Consider the following 13328-nt stretch of genomic DNA (forward strand, 5'->3'; position numbering starts at 1 on the left):
TCGCTGGGGAGACATTCACCTCACCAATGCTGGACACCCTCCATGGTTTCGTCCCACATCTCTTTTCTGACGCTCTCTTTTGCAGTCCAACCTGGTTGCCTCTGATACCGGCCTATCCAGTGGGGCCATGAGGCTCTGTAACCTCCAGTCAAACTCATCTTCCACTTCGAGCGCTGTCCAGGGACTAGCTGGCTCCATATCGCTCTGTAATGATTCCGGTGTCTCCAGGATGCGGTTCCTCTCACTAGAAAGCCATCCCACCCCTGCCACCACTGTAACAGATCACCTGTACTCCGACCGAGTACTTTCCATTGACGGACGCTTCCTAGCTTACGCCGAGGACCACAAGCACCGCACCAGACACCACAACCACCGCAGACTCCACAACCACCGTAGCTTAACTGGAGTCTCGCAGGCTTCCTTCCACCCTGGATCAGCCTCTGTCCTCCAGGACCGTGTGGGAAAGACCTGTCCTCTAGGAGAGCGTATCAGGAACAGCTCTTAAAAGAGCTAAGTGATTAAAGCTCAAGGAAATGTACAAAGTATACCAAACCCCAGTGTGATTATAGCAGTTCCCTACAATAACGAGACAAGGCTACGTATTGGGGGTTAAGCAATAGCAAGGGCTGATGAGAGATTGAGGAGGGACAAAGCAGCCAATTTCAACTGGTCTGGCAGTGTCCCTGGGACAACGCCCTGCTGGAGAACAATGGACAGGAAAAAGGGGGAGGGGAAGAGGCACATTTTCCCATGTATTTAAAGGGACAGAAAAAATGTTTTAAAATCCAATAAGTCACAGGGGCCATAATCACAGGGCAAAAGGCTAGCCATTAGTCCTCTCCAAGAACAAGTGGTGAAGGGCACTTCGTCACACTTATGTCTCCAATAGGTGCTACTTAACTCCTGTTTATGCTTGACCTTTAAATATTAGCACTGCCTACTCTTACATATTCTCTTTTATTTCAGATTAATGTTTTTACTTCAGTCCAAAATACTCATGAAGTTGTAAGAAAAACAACTGATTACTTTTAATTATCTGAAAACTTAATGAATTACTTATAAACAATGTGATCTGATCCTCTGCCAAGACTACTTAACGGCATTAGGACATTTCATTACTATTCTCATTAAACTGGGCTTTAATGCTTTTAGCGGGTAATGTCCTTCAGATCTGGTGTGAGCAGGGTTAAATCCCTGATCACATTAGGGAGCCCCAGGTATCAATGGAGATCCATGGCTTTCCTCTGTCATTTTTAGAGGCCCCAGACTTTTTGATCAGCTCTTTGTAGTGTTGAAAGTCACCTCAACAAACAGCTTTTTATATAGGCATATAAAAGCCTGTAAAAGAATTGTGGTGTGAGCAGGGTTAAATCCACACCACTAACCACTAATATCAATGGATTTCTGGGGCTCTCCTCTATGACCTAGGGCCATTTTTATTCCCAGTATTTTTTGACAAGCTCTTTGAACCTGTCATACTGAAAACAGCTAATAGATGGCAGCTACATATCACTCTGTTTTAGATTAGAATTCCCTTTGCTAATGACAGTACTAATATTAGCAGAGGAGAACCCTTAGGATTAGGAGTAAATTAAGGATTACGATTAGATTAGGTTTAGAATACGTATGAAGTTTAGAATTAGGATTATTACATTTATATTTAAGATTGGGTTTAGAATTCATTTTAGGATTGGGATTAGGTTTCATATAATGGTTCAGATTAGGGTTCGGATTTGGATTAATGCCAGGAAGGGAATCCCTCTACGGAAAACAGCACAGGGAATCGTATTAACACTATTTGTAGGGTTGGGATTAAGATTAGGATAAAGGAAAATTGTTACTTTGTAAATGCAAATGGGGTACAGTTGTACTCAGGAGATGTTGATGAGTAGAGTTAAGATTTGACTACAGTGGGACACATGAGATTTAAAATGAAGCAGAAAATGTGTATGTAAAAATGGAAGAATAAAAATTTATACCACAAACTTTAAAAAAAAAAGGGTGAAAAAAATGGGACCTCACTAAAGTTCAAAATATATCATGTTAAAGTCCCCATGCTGGTCACTTTTACTTTATTTATATATGGCAGCTACTAAAATGCCCCAAAATGCACCATAAACCCATTTTCAATTTGCATTAGAAAACCAAAAACTGCGATGGGCAGGTTATAAATTCTGCTTTGTATTTTCACAAAAACTTAACAAGGGCATGCTAAGAGGAAGGGGGGGGGGAGGGGTTATACTATAATTATGAGATATAGTCGAACAAAATTTAGTTACTTTTCTTGCAGTAGCAAAATAAAAAAATATTCCACAAAATGTCAATGTACATGTAAAAAAAAAATGAATACCATAAACTTTGAAAGAATTGGGTTCAAAAAATAACATATGACATACCTCGTGATGTCTACTTTCACAAATGGTATTTATTGGGTAATTTTAAATGTCTAACTGCTACAATACCCATTAAAATGGGAAATAGGATGATCATATTCATCTATTGAAATTCTAAATGTAAAAACTGAAATATTCAGGTCTCTTACATGGTGCTGTAACTTTGTCAGGTAGTTCCAAAGGTATACTTTGGGGGTATTTGTCTTAATTATTTTTATTAGGAAGAGCTTGTTGAGCATAATTTGGCTGGTTTGATCACAGTGACACATCTCAGATTTGAAAAATGCCTCGTTGTAATGTGTATGTAAAAAAGGCCCACAAATGTTTTACCGCAAACTTTGGCATAAACTGATGAAAAAATGGCAACACGTTAAGACACAATGTACACCATAGAATATACCCTTGAGTGTCTACTTTTACAAATAGTAGACCTTTGTACGGTAATTCGAACAATCAAATTGCGAGAATGCCCCAAAATGAGCCATAGGCTCATCAAATCTGTTTCTAAAAAAAAAAGGAAATGGTCAGGTCTCTAAAATATCTTTACAGCCTCCACAGCTTTAAACATTACAGTGATTCATTGTAACATTGTTTTGTACCTTCCATTGTGTTTGTTAGGTTGCTAGCAATACTCAAAGCTCTTTGTCTCAGAATAGGATCTTCCAGAAAATCCATAGAAACATGATATGAACTCAGTCTCCTTTGTCTAATCTCGTTCTCTGTATTGGCTCCCTAAGGAATAAAAAAGAACACATTAAGGAAAATGTTTCATATTAATTTTTCATAATGTTTTTCAGAAATGTATTGTAACTTTAGGGAACATGCTCCATGCAAGGTATGTAGGTAATCTGCATTGCCAGGCTATTTACTGTATTTTTTTTTCTAGCTATTTGGGTACCAGAGGGGCATGCAGCGCATACCATCTGGGCTGCAAGAGTTAAAGCAGCTGTATAGCATAACACATGCAACAGCTAATATTGGTGCTTCAGCAATATAACACTGTCTAAAACTCATGTTTTTAGTTAATTATGTGTTATTTGATGATTTATTATTACTTTAAGCAGAACTACATTTAATTATTTATATGTACCACATACTGATATAGAGTATGTGTGTGATACAAAAAGTACTTCTGTTTGTAAACAAATCGATGATTTATGATCCAAACTAGTAATATGTTGCAATCTGTTCTTAACAGTTATCACATTTTTATTAAAAATACGTGTTTTTAAACCGAACAGTTATTTAGTTAAAGGAAAATCTAAACACCCAAAGCACTTATTTAATGAAGTAGTTTGGGTGCACAGACTCCTTCCCTTTTTGCAGACAGTATAAACATTTTGGCAACGTTTACCTTGTCCAAATCCCCATCTCTAGTGGATGTCAGAGCCATCAGAGGCTCTTCCTCCTTCATGTTCTGTGGCATCATGCACATGTCATTAAATTACACCAAGAAACTGCATGTAGAGTTTATTTTAAACAAAATCACTCCAAGCACCAATAACGGCACTACGCAGGGCTCCAGAAGAAAAATCACCGTATGAACCCTGCCGTACAAACTTTTGAACAAATAAACTAAATATAAATTAAAACATAGACCAAATATGAAGACTGAAGTTCTTAATTTAGATATAACAAAACAAAAAGTTCTAGGAAAGCTGCAAAGTAATTAAAAACTATTTATTGGTAAAAACTTGTAAATGCACCTATGGGCCATACCCTCCACGATTTGGTTTGATGGACATTATACTGCTAATCTAGCATGATAGTTAACACCAGTATACTCCAAGTATCATACATCTCGCACATCAATGAGATGCTTGTTTCCTGGCAACTTTTGTTTTGTCCTTAACAATTCTTAGACTTTTCTGGATTTCGACGGCCTAATAAAACTGGATAATAAAATACCTGTTTTGGTCTACTCTGGACCTAGATATTCTCTGTAACCTCTTAAGGACCAAACTTCTGGAATATAAGGGAATCATGACATGTCACACATGTCATGTGTTTAAATGTAAGGCCCCTTTTATTGTGTTTCACTCTAAAATGTTTTGTAAAAACCTGCGATGATGTACCATTAATGAAACTCTGGTTTATGAGAACTTAGCAAGAATATCATTAATAGTACATTATCACAATGTTTTGGAGAAACATTTAACAGTGGTTACCTTAAAGGTACTTGCACCCTTAAAGGTATAGGTTTAGAAAGGCTACATGGGTCTCAAGTGAACCAACAAGATTCTCTGTAGATGCTTGTGCTAATAAGAGAAGCAAATGTAAGACTACTAGGTATTGTTTTTGACAAAGTCCTGTCAGTTTCCAAAAGAACTTGGAACAAGTGAGTACAGCAAGGCTTGACAAATCCTTGGGATTTGTGAGCCTGTTCAGCCCCTGAGGTGACCGGCTTCCTGACAACAGTGGCGGCAGTTGGCTCACGCAGGGCTGAGGCAGACAGGCAGATGACTGAGGGAGGGAGGAGGAGGCCGACTGGCTAATGGAGAGCCGAGGCAGGCCGGCGTCTCACTTAGTGTGGCGGCGAGGGAGGGAGCTATAATCTCCCTGCTCTGCTCCCTCACGCACCTTGCAGAGCTGAGGGAAGTCACTCTGGCCCCCAGCTCACTAAACATTGCGCAGAAGAAGCAGAGCAGGGAGATGACAGCAGCTCCACTGGACCCTAGGGAAAGCCTATCCACTCCAGCGCTATAAAGTGGGGAGGCTGGGTGGATTTAAATTAAAATTAAAAAAAGTTATTATATGTTAGTGAGTATGTCTGTCTGTGTGTCTGTAAGTGTGTGTGTCTGTGTCTGTCTATGTGTGTGTGTTTATGTCTGTCTGTGTGTGTGCCTGTGCGTGTGTGTGTTTGTGTCGGTCTGTGAGTCTGTGTGTGTTTGTGTCTGTGTGTGTGCATCTGTGTGTGAGTGTGTGTGTGTCTGTGAGTGTATGTCTGTCTGTGAGTGTGTGTCTGTCTGTGAGGTTATGTGTGTGTGTTGGTCAGTGAGTGTGTGTTCCCTCCAATCACATGGCAAAAATGTTTTCACTTACCTTTTTTCCCACGCCGTGCTAGTGACACCGCGGCTAGCCCCACCTCCATGACTGAGATCAACATTCTTGCCGATCTCAGCCAATACAATGCTTCCTCATAGGAAAGCTTTGAGAGACTATTGCGCATGCACAGCAAAATGCCACTGCGCCAAATTAACTTCTCATAGAGATGCGTTGAATCAATGCATCCCTATAAGGAACATTAATGTAGGTGTTGCACAGTGTGAACCACTGAACCAGGAAGCACCTCTAGAGGCCATCTGAGTGACTGTTGCTAGAGGTGTCACCAGGCAGCAATGTAAACACTGCCTTTTGTCTGAAAGGATATAGACTTCAGAACAGCTACATTAAGCTGTAGTGGTTCAGGTGACTATAGCGTCTCTTTAAGAATTGTATTTTTTGCATTGATTTCTCTGGATCCTAACTTTTCTAGTTGGGTACTAGATTCCAAGCAAATTTGGCAAGCCCTGGAGTATAGGATCCCTAACTATAGATATAGGCAGGGATAGAAAAGTCAGGCCTTTGGGTGGCTGGACTTAAAAGGAAAGACATCAACAGGTGTAATTTAACTAAACAAAATGCACAATCCAAGGTCAAACTACAGGAAATCAAGTAGTTAGCCAAGACAGGCTAGTATACTTGAAAACAGATAGTCAGAAAAGCCAAAGTCAGGGTTGAGAACAAGCCAGGTCAAGATCAGTAAAACAGGAGTACAGGAAAAACCAAACTCTGAACCAAAAGATCAGCACAGAAAGGACTACAAAATGGAAAAGGGCCAGAGGAGAGCCATCCTTTAAAAAGCCTAGACTATGATGTCACATTCAATCTCCAAAGCAGCATCAGAAAATGATGCAAACACCTGTGACTTAAAGAGAACGTTCCCAATTTTAAACAATGAAGCTGACACATAAAGAGACAGTGTATAATTTTGAAAAAACAATGCGAAAACCTGACAAGTCCAAGAATAGTAACATAAAAAATGTGTAAGGAATGTAGGACACTCATATCTAGCACTTACTGGAAATGTCTACTATATAGTTAGATTTTTCATCAAATATTATAGTGTGTAAGGAGAGGATCCCCTACATGCATTTGCTAACATTTTACTATTTAGTATATGCATCCATAGGTTTTTATTACTAAATAGTTTTTAGTTACTTTGCTACTGTGGCCTTTCTCAAAATTTTCTAGTAGGGCTGAACGGAGGCCATTTTGAATATACTGCGGATATTTTTGTTTTAAAAGGATCAAAACGTCATTCTGAACAACATGGGAACTTTCTATTGGTGGACCTATCCAAAGATTTTAGTTTTCAGTTTGTAAACACATTTTTAAAAAATCGTATTAATTTATTGTTTGTTTCTTTAGTCGGCATCAAACTGTTAACCCTAATTATTACTGTAGAGTTATTCTAAAGTTATTTCATATTAAAGGAAGAAGATATCTGTGTGTCATTACAACCTTCACAGGTTGATGTATCTTTCTTTAGCAATCAACCTGCAATTAAAATACAGATGTGCAAAGAGAGATAAAATCACATTTTAATTCAGTATTATATTTGATCATACCTCCTGGTTATTTAGGGGCAAACTGTAAAGTACTTTAGTTTATGTGTTTATGTACTGTATGCTTGTGTGTATTTTATTTTTTTTGAAGAAAAAACATATTCTAATTTTTATATATCCTATTTATATTCAATTTATATAATATTACATATTAATTTATATTATATCTTAAGTAGTATTAAAATCACTTGCATGGCATGTACCATATGATACACAGGTTACTGAATTTTGGGTTAATTGTATTTAAAAATGCAATATCAATCTATGCTGTTAGTATATTATGGGTAGAGCAAGAAGCAGTCACATTCAACACTTGACCAACCAATTATCAAGTGTTCCTCATGGAGGCACTGTAAGGCTACCATGCCTTATAAACTATTTGAAACTTCCTTACATTGTCATCAGAAGCTGGTTTATCTATTATCACCTCTGGCAGAAGTAGTCCAGCAGGCGAAGTTGGACCAGATGGACCACCAAACAGCGAGACCACTCCATTGCAATCCACTGTGCTGTGCATCTTCCCATTCACTGGATGTATCGGTACCGTCTTTGATGCCTTACTGGCTTGACTAATGTTACTGTTCCGTCGTTCACCGTGTCTGTGTGGAACAAACAAAGAACCCCGTCTGCTTTCATTGTCCTCAAAGGTGCTGTGTTCATCATCTGCGAAGTCATTTTCTGATCCGACATCCTTTCCACGTCCTCTGAAGCTAAACAGACTGGCTCTGCTGTTACGTCTTGGAGAAAATAGGGAGTCTCGGATGCTGAGTAGAGACTAAAACCGAAAATACATAATTATCAAGATGTTACTTTAAGATGTTAGTAATTTACCAAAGCTACTAATTGAATATAAAGTAAAATAAACAAACCGTAGAAAACATAAAAGAAATATGTAACTACAAGGGACTATTTTAGATAAATAAAATTGTGTAGAACTGCTAAACAGTCAACGGTAAGAGCAAGAACAGTTTATAAACCCACTATATGTCACTCCAACGTGATTCACTTCAACTTTTCTTCAAATTTTCTCTTTCTGCCAGTTGCAGTCTTCTAATAGAGCACGGGATGACCTGAACTATATCTTTAAATGGGAATGTTTCCTTCAGAGCACAGATTGGAATGATATATGGGAAGCTTGTTTCAAAATCATGACCTTTTAAGAGCAATGTTCTATAAGATTGATTGTGAGATATATATTTACAACCATTTCTACCGATTTGTATATATAAGAGACACAGTGTCACTGTCTTTACAACACAAAAGGCAATACTGTCCCAAAAATGTGACCATTCAACATCTCAGGGCTACTCTTACAAACACTAGCAGCAAACTGATTTCCCAGATCCCTGGCTGTTTTGCTTATTAAACATTTTAGAGACACAACATAAATATTAATCTTCATTGCTGCTCAAAATCCAATTGTAGAGCTTTGGCAATATTCCAACCCCCTAGTTTTCAAATGTTGTACTGAAAGTAAAAAGAAATACAGGGGGGTGGTAAATAAACTACAATGGCCCACCAATTCTCACCATCATTCTCTCCTTATGTAAACTGGGGAGAGCAGTTTACATAGGGAGAGTGCTCAGATTCCTATGTTTACACAGTGCTGCACAATCAGAGACTATTTTGTGTTTTAACTTCTAGGAAACAAGATTTTGGATTTGAAACAGTTAAATTAAGTGTGATTTACCATAGAGGCTTGGATAAGAGCCCCCTTAAAAAGCTCCACATAGGGTATAATTGGTGGAGGTTCCTTATTAGGTAATATTACACCATTCAAAGCCCTTGTCTACCTAGATCCGGCTAATTGAATTTTAACACCAGATAGATAGATAGATAGATAGATAGATAGATAGATAGATAGATAAATAGATATATGCAGAGATGTATTTACCACAAGGCAAACAAGGCATTTTCCTAGGGCGGCACTTTCAGGGAGGGGCACCAAAAAATGCCACCCCAAGCTCCCAGACAAATGCCTTGCTTGCCTTGTGTTCTGGGGGCTGTCCACCTTACTGTGAGTGAGTGTAGCTGTCAGTGTGTGTCTGTGAGTGAGTAAAAGTGTGTGTGTGTATCTTTCAGTGAGAATGGGTGTGCCTGTGAATATGTGTCAGTGTGTGTATGTCATTTTATGTATATCTGAGAGTGTGTGCCTGTCAGTGTGTGTCTGTCAGTGAAAGTGTGTGTTGATTAAACAGTGTGTGCCAATGACTGTATGTGTGTGCCAATGACTGTGTATTTGTCAGTGAGTGTATATCAGTGCATGTATCAATGAAGGCATGTGTCTGTCAGTCAAAAAAGTGGCCTTGACACAAATCGGGGGGGCAAATTTAGATTTCGGGGTGCCCGAATTTAGTCGTGGCTAGGGCAGCACAAATCCAAAATACACCACTGGATAGATGCATACATGACAGATATATAGATAGATGATGGATAGATAGATAGATAGATAGATAGATAGATAGATAGTTAGATAGATAGATAGATAGATGATAGATAGATGATAGATAGATAGATAGATAGATAGATAGATAGATAGACAGATAGATGGATAGATAGATAGATAGATAGATCCAATGCCTTATATCTTGTATGCAGAGTAGTCTTGCAGAACCATTTTTAAAATATATTTTAGGCATTATTCAAACAGTTTAATAAAGTTCTAGAATTAAAATATGTTTAACTTGAAACAAGAAAATAATGTAATGATACCTGATGTGGGGAGGAATATTTCTTTTCATACGTGAGTCGGTTTCCTTCTATTGAGAACCGGAAGCCTTTCCTTTTTATGCTAGTTTCCGATGTTGATTTATGGAATTTTTCATCATCGCACTTTTCGTCTCCATCACCCTGCTCCTTTTGCTTTCTTTTCTTTCTTCTGTTTCTTCGCTCTTTGGCACTCTTTGAGCTTAGCTTTGATGCTTCTGAAGAGCTTTCAGAAAGACCACCATATCCAGTTCCACCACTGAACTCCTTGGATCCCACCATGTTTTCTGCTGCTGCTGCTGCATGCTAAAAAAAGAAACAAAAACAGCTCAACTAACCTTGCTTATGCTGATAATGAAGTATATGCTACCAATACAAGGTATACAAAGTATAGCAGTAGTAAATCAAAGAAAAAACAAACAGTATAAAAGCATGGGGTTTTTTTGTGTGAAAACCACCTATAATTTACCAGATCAAAAAATTTTTTTCAGTAGACCCATTTTCACATGTGAATGTAACTTGGGCCCTAGATTATTGTCCTGGATGGGGATATTTATACTGGGACAGCGGCCAGTAAAATAAGCAAGAACTAGAGACACAGACAAAACAAAACAACAAAACACATAAACACAAAAGGCCAAGCATGGAATCGAGCTACAACACACATAGTAATGCTATGGGATATGACATCCCTTTAGAGTGAGCTGCATGGAATTGACATGAGAAGGGTGCATAAAAGTGATGTGGGGAGGGCAATGATGGTTATAATGGGTATATGTTATATTGTTGGATATGAGTTGAATTGACATAGACCTTAGGGACAGGGGGGCATTGTTGCACTAGCTGAGCCAACCATAGGGCTGCTGAGAAGTAAAGATAATATAAAACAGCAACAATATAGGCAGTGTCAACGAGGCTCATTCATCTCTACAATTCCCATTCCTGTAGTGTTGCTGAGATGTCAGTGATTTTTGGTTTCCTATGCCTTTCTGTGAAGCCTGAACAGCGTATACCCTACAGGCCTAGTGGTACTATGGTGATGCAATGACAGGAATTATGTTGATGCAAAGATGAGGATTTGATCTTACATCTTATCGCCACACCTCATACACACAGCACCAGTCATATGGAGTCGACAATGTGGGGGCTGCACAGGCAGGCAGAACTTAGCAAAAAGCACTGACTGCTTGGCCATGCACTACTAACAGGCAGGTATGGGGATGAAGGGGGAAAGTGGCAGACAGGGGTACAGACATAGAATGAGGGAGAGGAAGAGATGGGAAGAAAAAGAGACATATTAGGGAGAGGGAGTCTTGGTATGACAGTGGAAGAGACTAAATGGGCTAGATGGAGAAACACAATAGGGAGATCGTAAGAACTTAAAAATGAGAGGTTAAAGATGCTTAGGGTGATTCAGGAAATATGCTCAACAGAGCTAGGAAGAAATATAAAGTTGGATAGATGAGCACCTAAGTGAGTATATAAAATGTATTTTGATATGCATTCCCATAATGCTCAGCATGCTTTTAGGTTGGCAAAACATCACAGGAATTACTCTTCACAAGCATCTTCAGGGCCTAATCTACAAAGATATTTGTACAGTACAAATGTCATGGTGCTCAGCCATCCTTTAAGCTTGGTTGGCCTCAAGGGAAATTTCAGTTCACAACCATTGCCTGTGTTTGACAATGTTTTTGTGATCTGTAATTCTCATATGCACATAGGCCTGACTGGGTGTGCTGGAACTGCAGTTTAATCATCTATGCAGTGCTTGGTTTTAAAAACTGTTTATGAACTGCAATTCTCGTGAAATCAGACAGTCTTAAGGCTTGAGTGAGCATCATAGGAATGATGGGTGGAGGTGTCAATCCAAAGTGTTGCACAAGGCACCTAAGGATGGTTCTGAGCATAGGTATGGAGTTGGAAGAAGAGTTCTGGGCAGGGGAAGGATAGTGTGGGTGGCAGTTATTAGGGAAGGTTGGAAGCGATTTGGGCAGGTGGTGAGAGGGTAGAAGTGTAGTCAGAAATGGATGGGTTGGTTGGAAATGGCATTTGATGGGAGCCAGTGAGACAAAGACATGAAGAAAGATGCCACTAACATGGTAAAGGCTAAGGGGTGAAATACACACAAAGCATTTTCCACTTGAAAACTTTACAGCATGCTCATATAGATTAAGACTTTGCAGAATGACGCTTAAAACACTGACACATTCTTTACTCTTAACTCTGCGTACACAAGTACACTGAGACTCTGCACACACTCCTGCATTCTAAGACACTCTAAAATGTGTCTTTAAGCGATACAAAATAACTCTCTATTCTGACCCTAAACATAGGTTTTGCTCTGCATTAACACACACTGCACACCATGCTGCAGAGACGTCATTAATCCAAACAACAATTCTGTCCGCATTCATTTCAGATGGTAAGCTTGTTTTAGGTCTGTTTGTTTTCTTAAAAGCTGGAATTATGAAACCTACAAAAGAGGTCACTTAGCTGTCATATATGTGTTGGTTGGTAATCAGTTAATTTATTTCAGAAGGATGGAATGTTGAGTTTGCCATGCCAGAAAAATACAAATAATCTACACTTTTAATACATACTAGAGATTCTGCAATTCTAACACTAACCACTAAGTTAATAAAAAGATAATAATATCTTTACTATCTGTCATTTCACTTTATTATTTTTTTGCTGCTAAATTTGAAATTTCCTCATGGCCTACTGATGATGCTTTCTTAATTAAGACTACAGGTAGAGATAGTTGTAATTAATCAACCTAAATGCTAAAGACTAAACACAGAAATGTAAACAGGGTTTTATTTATTTATTTATTTTTTACCAAAAAAAAAAAAAAGGAATTATAAACAGGGTATTCCTTCTTAACCCCTTAAGGACCAAACTTCTGGAATAAAAGGGAATCATGACATGTCACACATGTCATGTGTCCTTAAGGGGTTAAATCTGTTAGTTACCAGTAAGGAATAGCAGGGCGTTCAATGTGTTTTTCCTATGTCCACAGTGACAATCAGTTTTAATGCTTATCATGATTTGATTTAAAATTTCCAAACTGAAATTCCAATGCTAATCAAAGCAACATCTCACAATATTGTTTTGCAAAACACATTCAAAATCACTTACCTGGATGTCTTCCTGATGTCTTCTTAGTTGTTCCATCATCTGCTGAAATTCGGCTTCTTTCTGCTCGGCTTCTTCTAAAGTTGCCTGGTTTTGTTCCTCATATGCCATAGCAACCACAGCCAGGATCAAGTTCACCAAATAGAAGGAGCCCAAGAAAATCACCAGAACGAAAAAGATCATGTAGGTTTTGCCCGCAGCTCTCAGGGTCTATAGAAAGTATTATAAGATAAGCTCAACTATGTTTCCATTACTTTAAAGTATTTCAAATTACGGTACATATCAGTTTGCCATTTATCTCTGGATGTATATAATGTGTAAACTAGGCCAGGAGTAGATAACTTTCAGCACTTCAGATTGTGTGGACCACATCTCCCATGTTGCTTTGCCAGAGTTATGGCTGAAAAAGCTGGGGGAGATTAAGTCCACATCTATAGGGCCAATGGTTGACTATCCGTGCACTATGCTATGAACTGGATGGTTG

The 13328-nt window shown here is 38.6% G+C and overlaps 1 protein-coding gene across 1 annotated transcript in view; it reads right to left on the reverse strand.

Moving 5' to 3' along the window:
• The window catches only part of LOC134571436 (sodium channel protein type 2 subunit alpha-like), a 162744-nt gene that overhangs the window by 81550 nt on the left and 67866 nt on the right, over positions 1-13328 (reverse strand). Inside the window, exons 10-13 of the mRNA XM_063429686.1 lie at positions 12848-13054; positions 9713-10012; positions 7395-7775; positions 2993-3125 (exon numbers count right to left, since the gene is read on the reverse strand). Of these exons, the coding sequence (XP_063285756.1) occupies positions 2993-3125; positions 7395-7775; positions 9713-10012; positions 12848-13054 (1021 nt within the window). The remainder of the gene's footprint in view (positions 1-2992; positions 3126-7394; positions 7776-9712; positions 10013-12847; positions 13055-13328) is intronic.

The sequence above is a fragment of the Pelobates fuscus genome, chromosome 8 (genome assembly GCF_036172605.1).
Source record: "Pelobates fuscus isolate aPelFus1 chromosome 8, aPelFus1.pri, whole genome shotgun sequence".
Classification (NCBI taxonomy): domain Eukaryota; kingdom Metazoa; phylum Chordata; class Amphibia; order Anura; family Pelobatidae; genus Pelobates; species Pelobates fuscus.